Source organism: Urocampus carinirostris, chromosome 18, assembly GCF_059441175.1.
Source record: "Urocampus carinirostris isolate Australia breed hairy pipefish chromosome 18, RoL_Ucar_1.0, whole genome shotgun sequence".
Classification (NCBI taxonomy): domain Eukaryota; kingdom Metazoa; phylum Chordata; class Actinopteri; order Syngnathiformes; family Syngnathidae; genus Urocampus; species Urocampus carinirostris.
In genome coordinates this window covers 13,086,258-13,101,561 of record NC_142366.1, presented here as the reverse complement: position 1 = coordinate 13,101,561, position 15,304 = coordinate 13,086,258, and the positions used below count along the sequence as shown (strand labels likewise).

At 37.0% G+C, this 15,304-nt stretch overlaps 1 protein-coding gene across 5 annotated transcripts in view; it reads right to left on the bottom strand.

Moving 5' to 3' along the window:
* The window catches only part of LOC148348393 (sickle tail protein homolog), a 163,363-nt gene that overhangs the window by 9,226 nt on the left and 138,833 nt on the right, over window positions 1-15,304 (bottom strand). For all 5 annotated transcript variants that reach the window (XM_088322632.1, XM_088322631.1, XM_088322634.1 and 2 more), the window contains 9 exons: window positions 13,650-13,730; window positions 13,371-13,420; window positions 9,584-9,741; window positions 6,389-6,564; window positions 4,827-4,957; window positions 3,249-3,396; window positions 2,792-3,188; window positions 1,020-1,212; window positions 679-941 (listed from right to left, as the gene is read on the bottom strand). In XM_088322632.1, the coding sequence (XP_088178758.1) occupies window positions 679-941; window positions 1,020-1,212; window positions 2,792-3,188; window positions 3,249-3,396; window positions 4,827-4,957; window positions 6,389-6,564; window positions 9,584-9,741; window positions 13,371-13,420; window positions 13,650-13,730 (1,597 nt within the window). The remainder of the gene's footprint in view (window positions 1-678; window positions 942-1,019; window positions 1,213-2,791; window positions 3,189-3,248; window positions 3,397-4,826; window positions 4,958-6,388; window positions 6,565-9,583; window positions 9,742-13,370; window positions 13,421-13,649; window positions 13,731-15,304) is intronic.

Sequence of the window (15,304 nt, the reverse complement as noted above, 5' to 3'; positions counted from 1 at the left end):
AGTTTGACACCTCTGCTATAGGTGATTATGCATTTTATTCAGAGTTCCCACAGCTTAAGGCAAGATAAATTAAAGGTTTTTAAGAATTTTTAATTCCTTTTGAATTCCAACTTAAGACAAAGTCGACAAAAAAAATTGCAACAAAAAAAAAATATATATTTCTTGCACTCAATACATCGCGCCTAGTACACATTACCTGGCACAGCTCTTAGCCATGAAATTTAGACTCCCCCGTGGTCTAAAGTAAATTTCTCTGTCCAAAGTTGCTATGTGTATTGTGGGTAGACCTAAACCATGCGTCTGCTTTGAAAGGCCCGACTGAAACCATATCACCGTTTTGATAGTTTCGTTATTGAAGAGTTGCAATGCAAGTAAATTGTTGAATTATTAAAAAAAGACTTGATACATGTTACTTTTTTTCTAGTTCAAACAAATCTAAATCTTATTAGTGTGTTAACATTTATAAGAGTTTCAAATTTAAGACATTTTAATGCCAATTAAGGCCTTATTCTTAAAATAATGAATTTAATTCCTTTAAAGACATTTCAAGGAGCCGCAGGAACCTTGTTTATGTGAAAACATTTGAACTTTTTGTATTGTTTACAACACTTTTATACTAATTTACTTATGTGACTTCTGAAAATACATACAAAAAGATGATATTTTGACAAGACTCACCATAGACTCCTTCCTGTTGGTGTAGACCACCTCTCCGGACCGCGTTGTAGTCATGCCAGAGCTGGTGAAGGTCTTCCTTGGCGGTGGCGGGGGTGGTGACTTGGCGACCTTTTCAGATTGCAACTTATTAAACGAATCCGGGGATGCAGATTTGCTGGCGTTCTTGGTGGGTGGTGCTTTAGCAGGTTTTTCTATCACTGGCTTGGGGAGCTTCTCTGGAACTTTCTTGGTCGTTTTTTCCCATTGAGGCTCGGGCTGAGACTCTGAAACAGGGCAGAAAAGTGTCAAAAAAGCCTAAGATAAGAAGAAGATTGCTGAGCTACTAGGCTTTTTGCAGAAACCTTTCTGGGACTCCAAAGAGATGCTTGTTTGCTCTCTTGAGGCAGCAGGGGGCAGCACCGGATTGCTTCCAGCATCGGGACTGGGAAGGCCCTTCGTCATGTTGGCCTCTGCCTCTTGGAGGATTTTCTCAAACTCTTTTTCATCATACTGACCCATGTTCTGCCTCCTCTCCTCCCATTCTTTCTCTGCAACCTACGTCCACAAAAAAAATTAAAAATGTATGCAGTAGATAACTTCTTTTACCTTTGCCAATGCCTTATATTTCTGATACAAAGCAATCCTGCAAATAAAGGGAGCAATAGAAAAAACAAAACAGAAAAAAGTATTTATATCCCAATTGACAAGACTGGAAATGTTGCCTCAATGACAACATTGATATTGATATTGAGACAAAAAAAAACCACTACTAGGCTAGTTTGCTTGGGGATGTGTTGGTTTTATAATGTAATGTGTTTTGATTGATTGATGGGCTCACAGAAAAAGCTATAGCTTAGCTTGGTCCCGCCCCCCTGTTGCAATTTTTTTTACTTGGGTATTTATTTAGATAAAGTGTTTATTAAAATGAAATAAGATAAAACAACAAAATATAATACAAGACTAAAATAAAAACCAAAATGATAGTGACATATTTTTTTTATAGAAATCATATAATACAATAAGAGACTACACCAAAAAATAAAATAATAATAAAATAATATAACTGAAATAATAATAATAAATAATATAATAAATAAAAAAGGTAAATAAAATAAAATAATTAAACTAAAATGAAACTAAAATAATAAAAAATAACGAGGAAAAATAACACACTAACAAGACAAACAATAAAATTCAAAAATATAAATAAAGATAACATAATAGTAATAATAATAATCATCATAATTAAAAATGAAATAAAATAACCAACAATATAGAATAACATAATAAAACTAAAATAATGATAAAAATATGAAATATTAAAATAACAACAAGAAGCTATTCAGTAAAAAACAACATATAAGAAAAACCAAAATAAAAATAAAAATAAAGAGTAAAACAAAATACAATAATAAAAATAACACAAAATAAATATGACAAGCGAAATAAAATAATAACAAGACAAATAATACAATGTGAAAACTATATATAATAATATTAATATAAAATAATGAATACAATTATCTCATCTCATCTCATTAGCCGTACCGCTTATCCTCATTAGGGTCGCGGGGGGGCTGGAGCCCATCCCAGCCATCTCCAGGCAGTGGGCAGGGGACACCCTGAACTGGTTGCCAGCCAATCGCAGGGCACACGGGGACAGACAACTCACTTGCTCATTCACACCTAGGGACAATTTGGACCGGCCAATTCACCTGAAATGCATGTTTTTGGAACATGGGAGGAAACCGGAGTGCCCGGAGGAAACCCACGCAAGCACGGGGAGAACATATAAACTCCGCACAGGAAGTCTGGAGCTGGATTTGAACCCACGACAGGTTCCCATGACATGAACTGTGCCGCACAAGCGCTAACCACTGCGCCGCCGTGCTGCCTGAATACAATTATATTAATAACAAAATAAAATACCATAATAAAACTTAAAAAATAAAAAAAAATATATATAAGAGATTAAAATAAAAATAAGCTAGATACAATGTAAAAAAATACAACAATAAAAAATAAATAGATAAAAGAATAAAACAAAAATATTATAATAAAATATAATGAAATAAAAAGCTAAATAAAATAAAAATGAAAATAACAAATACATAAATAAAATAAAAACACCTACCTCTATGGACATTGCTCTGCTCTTGCATTTGCCCTTACTATGCTGCAGCTCCTCAATGACCATATCCTGTTTAGTGCCTCCATTGCCATGGTTCACAGGATTCCCGAGTGCTTTGGGGGACTCCCGGTCCTGACTCTTACCCAAATTGGGTGCGTTGAAGTGAGTGGGGCTAGGTGTGAGAGGCGGGCTGGGCTGAGCGGCCGACAAGCTGGCCGACTGCCGCGAGGGAAGCGGGGAACTCTGAATGTGATGGATCACCATCGGGGAAGAGGGCTTGGCCTCGACTTTAACGGTGGGGATCTGGGGTTCTGATGCGAGAGAGGTTGGTGGGGTCAATGCTGAGGATGGGATGTTGGACGAAAGATCAGCCACTCTCTGATTGCTCTCAGTTGCAGATCTGCACCAATGAGAATAAGGAGTTAATGTAAGATCTTTGTCCTTTTGAATTATTTTTCACCTTCTCAGACTGCTCAGCGCATCAGTTAAGCTCTTGACCCTCTTCAGCATGCTGTCCAGTTTCAGAGGTTCCTCCTTGAGAAACTTGACCGCTTCCACTTCGACACGGAGCACGCCGCGCATTCGGGTTTGTAGGGACGGAAATTCTCCTGGGTAAACAAGGAGGAGACGTCTGTATTTTTGTATTATAGGCGCCACTGCATGAGCACCAAAATCTTGCTCTACGTAAGAGAGTAAATCCTAGCTACAAACATTCTCAGAGCCTAGCATTAGAGGCCGCTCGAGACCGCTTACTGTCCCAGTTGGCCCATGAAACTTGTTTATATCATACAGCGAGTTTTTTTTTTTTTTATTGTATTGTATCGCCTTTTTGTGACCCTAGCTATGAGTTCTGGAAAGGGAAATGGTATTGTGTTGATCAGTCAATATCTCCTATTTGCACGCTATTGAATTGGAAATATGTCATCAAGGCTTTAAAACCGACTGGGGCATGAATGTTCTTTCAAAATTGTAAACCACTGTTCATGACGAGACGGAGTGACTGTGTTAATACGGGTATGCGACAAGGAGCTAGAGAGCGATAGTGACACAAAGAGCAGAAGTCTAGGACTGGAACTGAAAACTTGAGGCAGCATCGGGTACAACTGGAATGGATTTCAATGCCCGCTATGGCTGGTCTGCCATGGCTGGTTTGCGAAATTCGAGAAGACGACAGGCTCTGTGACTGTGGTTTTGCCTGAAGAAGCAGTAAATGCTGGTTACAAAGCAAAGCAAGAAATGGTTCTTGCAACACTTCAGCCCTTTGAAAAAGAAGAAAAAAGTATGCTGTAAAAATGTTCGTGGGAATGTTTATCCATAGTTACAGTAACTTTTAATTCTAAGTTACTAATTCAGTAAGTGCTTACATATCATCAATAGTATCTCAATCATCCTTTTTATCATATTAATATATTTTTATGTTTAATTGATATTTTAATGGATTTTTAGCAATCAGGAAGATGTGTTTTTGATAGAATCATTGCAAATTTACAAGGCAATTCTTACCAGTATTGAGCATTACAGAGTCCTTACAGTTGAGTTCAGTATTTCCTTACTTTAAAGACTCTTTATCTTCTTGTGATCTACTCAGCCCAATTAACTATTTGCCTATAGAGTGAAGCTGTATTCTTTTGTCTGATGTTCCCCTGTATACAATGGAATGTCTCTTTGTTCCTTCCCCAAACTTCCCCCCCCCAACAACTGTGACTGAGCTGTAATAAAGAGGGGAGATAGTGAAGTTTTGGTCAGATGAGAATCAGGCCCTGAACTTATTATATCTTCTCATGAGCTGAAATTAATGTCTCTTGTCTCTTATTGTGTGTTTTATTCAGAGATGTAGGGCGATAGACCTTACAGTTTTATAGCTATCTAGGGTTCACTGGGATGGTTTTGAGAGGTCACGAACGGGCCAAATAGTTTTAAATGATTTCACATGAGGAAAATTTGCTCGTTACACAAGCAATTTGAACTAGAAGCACGATACTGGGACGATTTAAGCTCGTGTGAAGAAGGCACCAGTGTATATTAGGCGTTGTCTCACCTTTGAGCCCTGCCAAAGACTCGCCCACAGTCCTCAGGGTCACCGCTCCTTCCTCCACTTCCTTGAGGGTCACCGCTCGATGAGTCGCTGTCGAGTCATTCTGCAGAGCGCTTACATATTGTTCCAGATCACTAAAGAAATACAAAAACACTGGTTGTTTTACTGCAAATGCAGTAAGCTGTGCCCTTCTTTTCTTTTTTTTATAACATCAGGTTTACAGAGTGCCATAGCAAACCAACAAAGACAATTAGTAACTTGGACTGCTTCGACCTGTTTAAAGCTATTAGCCCTGCACGGAAACCACAAATGTTTACACGCAGACAGCCAATTTGGGGCATTAACTCAAAGCTACTTAACTAGCTTTGAGGAGAACAGTTTCCTCTCTCCTGAGGTAAAAACAAAACAGAAAAGTGATAAGACTGTGAGAGTGATTGTGGTTTCCCATTTTGTCATGAATCAGTTTAAGTGTGCTGACAAGGAGTGTGTGTTAGTTTATTAACGTATATAACTCCTTGTGGAAAGCAAATAATGTCCTGTGCAGACGATGCATTGAGATATGAGAGGCCTGATTTGAGAGTGTTTCAATGTAAGACATATTTCGGTCAAAAAATATACAGTATTAGCTGATTAGCACCCTATAAAACAATGAACACAAATGGTGTAGAACCACAAACAGATACACAAATAATAATAATAATAATAATTTCCTTTGTATTGTCATTCTTTGTAACAGTGTACACAGAACGAAATGTCGATACACCTGACCCGTTGTAGCGAGTCGATGCAGCCGCAGCCAACAGAGGGCGCCGCCATTATACCAATTAGGTATGTCTCGGCCGAGGCGCGAACCAGCGACCTCCCAGTCTCAAAGCGGGCACACTACCATCTACATAAAATTGAGTTTTGTATTTAATTTATTTCCTATTAACTATTATTTTTGGTTGAAAACAACACTGAAAATGAGCAAAATTATCTGCCATATTTTATATCATACCATTTTAAGTAATGTTATATTGTACAACAAAATGTCATAAAAAAAGAAAATAAAAATACTTACATTTTTTGCAGGTTAAAAGGGAATTTTTTTGCAATGTGTAAGTATAAAAAAAACATTGCTTAATTTTTTGCACTACTTTTTCATAGCACTATTGCTCTGTCTGATGCATGTGTATCTTAGGCCAGTCTCCTTCTAAATAATTTTGCCTATTTACTAACATTTGTTTAACCGTATAATTTCTTTTAAGACTTTATTACATGTTTATCCTGGAGTGCCACATCTAATCTCGATGTAAACAATGTTCACGACGTTGTTATCAATTACAATGCAGACAGTTCTAATAGAATTCCCCTTTTGAAGATTCATGGTACTATGTGCTCAGATTCTATCCTTGAACTCATCAAATTTGAGAAAAATATGCTAACCCTTATCGTGCTATTAAAAAGAGCTCCAAGAGGTAAGCATAGCTTGCTTGTCCTGACCTGCGTGTTAAAACGGGGGCGTTGGTTTGACTCGACATGAATCACTTTGACATTTTGTGTACGCACAAACTCAATCTCCTCACCCGAGCTGTGTCAGCACACGCTCCTCCAGGCCCAAGTACTTCTGCCGGTCTTCTTCCACCAGAACCCTCTGCTTTTGGGCCGGATCCTCCAGGCGTCGAGCTGCCTCTGAAAGTTTGGCAGCGATCTCCTGCTCCGCCCGCATCAGCTGCACTCGCATGACATCCTGGTTCTGGAGCTGGAATTGAAATATTGTTTGTTTAAAAAGAAAAATATGTATTTAGCTGTTAATTGCACTGAATGTATAAAAGCAGGGGTCACAAACATTTGTGAAGCTAAATGTTACTTTTATGTTACTGATTAGTGCAAAGGGCTACCAGTTTGATATGTATTTTTAAAATAAGTTATGGCATTACTATGTTGTTACGATGTTTTTATTATTTTATTACCAGGTTGTCATTGTTAGAAATAGGGATAAATAGGTTCAGTCAACCACTTAAAAGCCAGCTCTTGGTGACCACTGTGTTAAAGGAATGAAACCAATGACTGACAAAAAAGACATAGACAAGAGTCCACTACAAATAAATCCACCACCAGAGGGTGATCTAACAATATAAAAATGCAAAAATATCCTTTTAACAACCCAGATTTTAGTGCTGTGTTACCGTTACGTTACCAGCACGGTTTAGGAAGAGACCTTTTATTTATAGGTATTTTACTAAATATTTTTCAGTGTCTTGGTTAATATATCATTTCACAATTTGGGACTTCTTGGGACACTGTGTAATATTCTACCACTAGATGTCAGTGTATTGTGTGGTGCACCCAAAAATGAGTGCTACAAAGTACGAATGCCAGTTCAAAATCGCATGTACTCAAAAATTACAATGACCATCACTGGTGAGATATTTTCAGAACGAATCTGCCGGCTACTCAGGTGTTTTTAGGGGGCTACCCAATGCCCCTAAGAACTTGAATAAAAATTGGAAAAAAAAACACAAAAATGTAATCACAGTTACCTGAATAGATTCAGAACATTTGGCATTTTGCCACAAAGTGTACATTCATATAACAATATAAATGTGTCCAGTTGCTACGAGACAGAGCTGTGTACAACATGCTGACGGTAAATTGCGAGTAATTTCACCCTTGGTCATTATGTTTTGCTTAACAACTTGACATTTGCTAGCTGTTTGCCTCATTCAGCTTTGAGAATCTAGAATCAAATTGAAAACTATTTGAAGACTAAATGTTCTAATTGATCTGGGCAGCACGGCGGGGCAGTGGTTAGCGTTTGTGCGGCACAGCTCTGAGGTCATGAGATCGAACCTCCTGTGTTGAGTTTGCATGTTCTCCCCGCGTTTGCGTGCGTTTCCTCCGGGGACTCCGGTTCCTCCCACATTCCAAAAACATGCAGGTCAGGTTAATTGGCCAGTCCAAATTGTCCCTAGGTGTGAATGAGCGAGCGAATTGTCCGTCTCTGTGTGCTCTGCGACTGGCTGGCAACCAGTTCAGGGTGTCCCCTGCCCACTGCCCGAAGATAGCTGGGATGGGCTCCGGCACCCCCGCGACCCTACTGAGGATAAGCAGTGCAGATAATGGATGGATGGATTTGATCCAAAGACCTCAAATATTGTCAGGGTCTGGCACTCCATTTTCGAACTAGAGCATTGGTTATCAACTGGTCTGACTTCAGTACCCACCACTACACCCCTATGACCAGCAGCAACACGAATCAAGAAAAAAAATCAACTGCTCAAATTTATACAATGAAAGCATTGAGCGGTTTAGAGCAGAGATTGTTGAATATATTCAACTTTTCTCAAAAAACAAAATGACCAAAAAACAAAAACGACTGCAAGTACCGTGTATACTCGCATATAATATTAAATAGAATACAAGCGAGCCCCTAAAACTGCATTAAAAATAGCCACACTCGAAAAGAAATTAAAAGTATTAATAAGGTGCGTCCATAAAAGTCAATAATTATTCAATTATGTCGTTAATTATGATTAATATAAGGGTAAAATATTCCAAATATAACATTTTTAAACCATTTACAGTACCTTCCAGCAGCGCTTTAACGGCATGCACTCATACATCATTTTAGTATTTGGCCATTATTTACTTCTTCAACTCAAGGGTTAAAGTTACTGTTTTCCACTTTTTCTTCCCCTAATGACTAACTTGCTTGGGGCCCATTACTGAAGGCAGAAGGAGGAAATAAAACCAAAATAAATCCCAATAAAGTGAGATGTGGTTTCTCTCAAACGTGCTAATTGACTGAACTGTTGAAAGAGATTGAGCATTATTACTGTTAAGGAGTTAATATAACCTCCATTTTTTTCTTCTTAGCATTAGTATGCTATGGCAAAGGCCCTCGACTCAATGGAAACTGGTCCGGGACCCACTTTTGGGTCCCGACCCACCAGATGAGAAACAATGAACAAGAGGGCGCCAGCATGGGGGGCTGGAGGGCACACAAAGGTGCCTAGGCACGCATCCAACCTCATTATTCCGGCTTCATGTATTGACTGGGTCCAGCACCAGAGGTTATCGGGTCATTTTCATTGTAACCTAGCGTTTGTTATTTTTTTGACATTTTGTTAGTTGTTTACAGACTACTTGTTACTTTGTTCCTTGGTTTTGTTATTCAACCTCATCCTTTTTTTAGAGAATGCCTTCCTTTGTTTTCTTTATCACGGAAAGGTCTAACCACAAAAAAAACATATACTGTAAAATTCGGACTATAAGACGCAGCCAGTACATTTATAAAGGAAAAAAATAGTTTATGCATAAGCCGCACCTGACTACAAGCCGCATGTGCTTATATTGAAACATGAGATATTTACAAAGAAAGACAGTACTGTTTTTATAAACTCTTGGCTAAACTCAATATGTGCGTCCTCCTTGACACATATTCCTTGTGTCTCACTCCTTCCTTGACTGCTGTTAGAAAAAAAATGCCTAGATTAGCTGCACCATTGCATAAGCCGCAGGGTGGAAAACATGGGAAAAAAGTCGCGGCTTATAGACCGAATTTGACGGTATTCCAGTTTTGGATATCGGAATAGTGCATCATTAGAGAATTCTTTCCAATGGTCATTAAACTTCCGACCTAATTGAATGGAAAATGACATGTATATACGTCAATGGCACTAAATGCAAACATTTTTACCAACTTGTGCTTCCTTTTTCTCACTAGCAAAAAACGTCAAGAACCAGATGAGGTGTAAAAAGCTCCACAGGCTTCTTACCTGCAGCTGCCTCATTTGATGCAATTGCAGCCTGAGGTCGGACACATTCTTCCTGAACTGCATCAAGTTGGCTTTCAGAGGAATCTGGCTCTGCTTGTCTTGCACAGCTACAGGCGCGGCGGGAGCATTGCTCTGGGGCACCATTACTGGTGAGCCGCCTAAATCGGGGGAAAAAAATTGAATTCTTAGTTCATTTAGTGCAAAAGACTGGTTAAAACATATTCCTTTTTTTCAAAGTCCAACCAATAAATCCTGCCGTAAAACCTGTACAAACTGCTACTTTTCTTTCGGTTTTGAACCTATTCATGGGTCAAGGAGAGCCTTAGCCACATATACAGGTGGCTGAAAACGTGCCTGTTGCAAAAGTTCGGCAAGAACAAATCCACAACTCAGGGGCGGGCAAACTACGGCCTACAGGCCATTTGTGGCCCATCAGGCTTTTTAATCCAGCCTGCCAAATGTTAAAAATATAATGATAATGTGTATCAAATGATTAAAAAGTACTACCAATAAAAAAATTTGATTTGGTGGCACACTTGTCCCCAACATTCAACTAGCTGGCTACATTTTTCTTTACTTGATATATTTTTCAATTATGGATTCATTTTATTTATCCAAACATTTTGTGCAGTTTATCAATCCATATTATTAAATGTACTGCTTAAAAAAGGGAAGTGATATATGACTTTGCATGAAAGTGTTTCGAAATGATTTTGATTAAATTGTCTTTATAGGCAAAAAAATAATACATAAAATGAACAAATATAAGTCTGCATGTTTTTTAGTTATACAAAAAAAATCTCAATTTTTTTGGTCTTTCTCATTTTTGCATGATTGGAATTTTTACAATGAACAAAAAAATTACTGCTTGAAAATATGTGAAAGTGCATAGACCTACAGTATCTTTTTCCCCTCTTGTATGGGGGAGGTATCGGATTTTAAACTGTAGTGGCAGATATAAAAACATAGATATATATTTTTTTCCTCCTGGCCTTTTTTGCTACTTTTTTAGCCCAATGGAGCCTGACTCTAAAATGTTGCCCACCCCTGCTCTTCACAAAAACAATCTCAAAATGGCCCTTTTAACAACCAAGATTTAAATGGTGAGTTACTCCCATATAACAGGTATTGTTTGGAAAGAAATGCTAAGCTATCTTATTTAGCATAAGGTGTTTTTGGTAAATGAATAACTGCAATGTGGGTACAAAATATTACTTGTTTAAAAAAGGGGTGGGCGCGGCTTATAATCAGAGGCAATGTATAGTCTTTATGTTGTTGTTTTCTGTAAATAATTTTGATATTTCAGGGTCTGAAACTGACTGTAAATTAATTGTAAGGGAAAATATAGTTTGATTATAGTTTGAATGTGCCTTTGTATGATTTTATCCTCAAAAATGTCTTAACGAAGCCAAAAATTAGAACTAGGTGCTGTTTGTATTCTTGCAACAATTGTATCCTCTTGGGGCCTGCTGACTTTTAATCAAGATGGCCTTCGTTTTTGTGGTGGGAAGTCTGGGAAAGCGCTTATAAATGTATCCTCTTGGGGCCCGCTAACTATTAATAAAGATGGCCTTAGCTTTGGTGCTGGGAAGTGCCGGGAAGCCTGCTCCCTACATTCCTTTCTTTTCCTTACTGCTCATTTATTTTGCTCACACGCCATCTAGCGACGAGCATTATTCAATTTATTTAAACATGTGTTTTCTGTCTAAACCAGATTATTTTCTTTTATTCATGTGACCTCGCCTAAGCAATCAGATGTGTTGTTCTATGCCTATGCTTTCCAATAAATGAGTCTCTAGCCATAGGCGGAGTGTGATTCCTTCCTGAGCCGATCTTGAACGCAGACCTTGGAAGCATGCGCCTCCGATGGAAGGGCTATCAAAAACCTAAATCTCCGACTCAGAGTGTGTTCTTTTACTCATCCGAATACAATCTCAGTTTTTAATGTTGACATTAATTTTGCATGCATATAATCATTTCAAATTCTGCTGTTAAGCTTCTTGTAAACCCACAAAGTTGTAGCCCCTTACTTTCGCTATGACTCAAATTTGTAAAAGTTGTAACAATTCCAAAAATAAAATACCAATTTTTCATATGTTCTGCAAACAAAATGACTCCACCACCCAAATGAGTTCCAACAATGAGTCATCCTTTTTAACAAATGACAAAACAAACTACAGTAATGAGCATCCAAAACATAATGTTATCTCCCTGCCCAGAGGCGACATTAACTCGTGGGAAATAAACTTGCGGAAAAAGCCTTGACGTTTATCTGCCCTCTTGACTGACAGCTGCCCCGACTAGAAGTGCAGGTTATAATGTAACACTAGTGCTGGGGGGGTCAGCACAAGTTCAGCTGCAGAGAAAACCGGCGAGGGGACGGTCGTTTTTGCAGCCTCGGACTTTGGTTGTCAAGTCACGTACTTCTCACAGAGTTTTGCAACTGGCTTTAAAACATGCACTGCACTCCTATCTTCACACACCCTTAAGAAAAGTAGCAACTAATCAGTAAACAGGAAGATTATTAGTTAAAAATTATTGACAAGCACTTAAACCAACCTCCTTGAAGCTGAGCGCTACTTTTTTGTTACTGATTAGCGTAAAGGGTTTGATATGCATTTCTTAAAATAACGTGTTATTACCATGCTGTTGCTATGTTATTACCCGGTAGTAGTGGTAAGCTTTGGCCTAAAAAATTCAACCCAACCCAACCCAGCTGCTAGGTATAAAAGCCCAAGCCAGTCCGAGCCCAACCAATTAACTTGATTTGAGGGACTATTTCTGAGACTTGGGAGGAGGAAGGGTGATTTTGGTGATTTCGGCATTCAAGTGGTTGAATAAAAATAGATCAAAATGTTTTCAAGTCCCATTTTCATCTTTTAGTTAGTTTTCTTGTTGTTTTGTCAAAATACTTCTTGTTCGTCAGGAAACAAAAAGGTTGTTATTAATTTTGTTTACTTTTGAATTGATTATATTTTTAGAAATACTTATTTTAATTACAAATTAAAAATGGTTGTTAACATTTTCTTTTCTTTCATTTAATTTCATATATACTTGTTTATATGTTTGATTTATGTTTGTTTTATTTAAATAAGTTGTTATTTTTTTGGAAATAGTCAAAATAAAGTTGAAACATATTTGATATTGTAAAATAGATACAAAAATAAATAAAATACGATATTTTGTTTTAGAACACGAGTGACAAAAAATATATATTATGGCCGAGAAATGTCACAAAAAAAATTCTATATTGATTAAAATATTTTTTTTAAAAATGGTAATTGCAGGTTTTCTGACGACTTGAGTCAGCTAAAGTAGAAAATACACAGGAATTGCCAAAGAGTTACACTGAAGAGCACAGAGGATGCTATGATTAATAAACTGAGTTACTAAAAAAAGATACAATTTAGTCATAACACATCCAAATCTCAACAGAATCGCTTGTGAATAAACATGGTGAATAGTTACAACTTATTCCTCAGCCAAGCTGTAGTGCCCTGTTTTTCTTTATCATAAAATTACTTTTTTTTTTACATTGCACTTTCCGTTTTAAATTGGCAAATGTGTGGTTTTATTTTGAAAAAACATAGCAATTTTGCTAGTTTTAAGACGTGATTGAATAAAACGTATATATAAAAAACGTTTTGGTAGCTTTTTCACTGCAAAACTACTTTAACATGAAAACTGTTGGATTGACGTATTTGGCCGTCATTGGCATTGAATGAGGGAAATAAGATTTATTTTTATTAAGTGTGTTTGCTTCATATGAAACAAGGAATATACTCACTGGAACTGTGTGCACTGTGGGCTGGAGATGACGTCTTCGAGGGTCTCTCACTGCAGCCATTAAAAAATACAAAACAATATTACAATTTTATTCAGGTGATTAAAAAAGTTGCAAGCACTTTAAAGGCACTGGTAGTTATCGAATTAGTTAGGACAAGGCACATTCAAGGGTGATGTGAAAAGTCAGACAAACGGATGATGTTAATGACGTTAGCATCTTTGGAGACCTCAATATCGTTTTGTCTGATTTTGTGCAACCTTTTAGCATCATCTGTCTTACCTCTGAGGCTCCTTTAAAAGTGCATGCTGAACAAGACCAGTCAAGCTGGCAATCTGTTGCTCCATAGCCTTCATTCGCTCTCTGCAGAACACAGCAGAAAATTCCATTTTCAGCGCTCCAAGAAAGACGCCAGCTTGTCTTCCAACATGGGATTAGGACGTGTTGATTTGGAAAGTTAATACTTTGCCGTCCGGATTCCTTCAATCTTTTTCCAGACCCTCTTGGCAGGTGGTCCCGCCTAATGTATATTACCGATTGGTGATTGTTTTCTTTGGTTATATGAAGTAGGAAAACACCCTGAGTGTCTCCCCAGGCTCCACTCAGGCGAGAAAATGTATCTGGAATTGCTAGGTAAACTTTTCGGTGGGCTTCTTGTATTAATAAAGTCCGTTTTTTTGTATTAATAATCAGGACGAAGAGTATGATAAAATCTGTAAAGTGGACAAACCTCGCATCTTGAGTAAGTCTTTACACTTTTGACAGGCCCTAAATATATATATTTATATGTAGAAAATTATTTAAATTATAAATAGTTTTGGCTCTTTTTGAAAAATAAATAAATAAATAAGAAAGTTAAAATTAAAAAAACAAAAACAATATTTGGTACCAAAAAAGGATGTTTTAAACCCTATGGTTTTGGGTTGTTTCAAAATGACACAGTGTATTTATTATTTTATTTTTCCTTTTAATCAGAATCACCTTTATTATCAGTGTTTCTACAATAAGATTAAAATATACAGTATAAACTAAATAAAATAAATAGAAAAATATAACGTGTTCACATCTAAAATAAAGACATGTGGGATATTCCACTTGAAAACAGGAAAAAACTAACAATTCTTTTTAGGTTGTCAGAAATAATGACATTAGTTTGTTTGTAAACCAAATTGCGGACTTTTTAAAAATGTTAAAAAAAGCTGATTTTTAAAAAGCTTAAAAAATTTAAAAAAGAAAATTAAAATTAAAAAAGAAATTAAAGCAATTATTTCATCTCCTGCAATGCTTATCCTCAGAAGGTTACAGAGTGAGCAATTATTTGAGATCTAAAAAAAAAAAAACAACCTACCTTTTTTCCTAAATTAAATCGGTGAGCTTTAAAAAAAGATTTAATTTAAAAAAAATTTAAAAAGAAAAGAAAAAAAAATGTTTAACACCAACACACGAGATTTTTTGGGGGAAACTGAGCTTATTTCTTAGGTTGTTATACACAAGCAGGATAATTTGGGTGGGTTTAAACAGACTGACAACGTTCGGGTGGATGTTAAATGGTAAATGGTCTGCATTTATATATCGCGTTTCAAGTCAATGAAGACCTCCCAAAGAGAATTAACAAAATAAAATAAAATAAATAAACATGTGTTTGTTTAAAACCAGAAGTGGTAAACTTTTACCAAAAGGTAAATCAAACGTGATCATTGGAGCGTTGATCTCACCTACAAAGACTTGGTCTTGCTTCAAGATACAGGAGTCATAGATATAAATATTGGTTTTGAGTCCAGATTTTGTTGTTGTTTGGATTAGAACAAAACAGCCGATATTTTAAAAAAAAAATCTAGGCGTTTTTAAGCGGAGGATAGGGTAGTCTAACGCATAAAACGGTAGTGTTGGGGAGTATGGTTCAAGCAGGTCTCTAGCCCATAAACTGCTGACTTTGT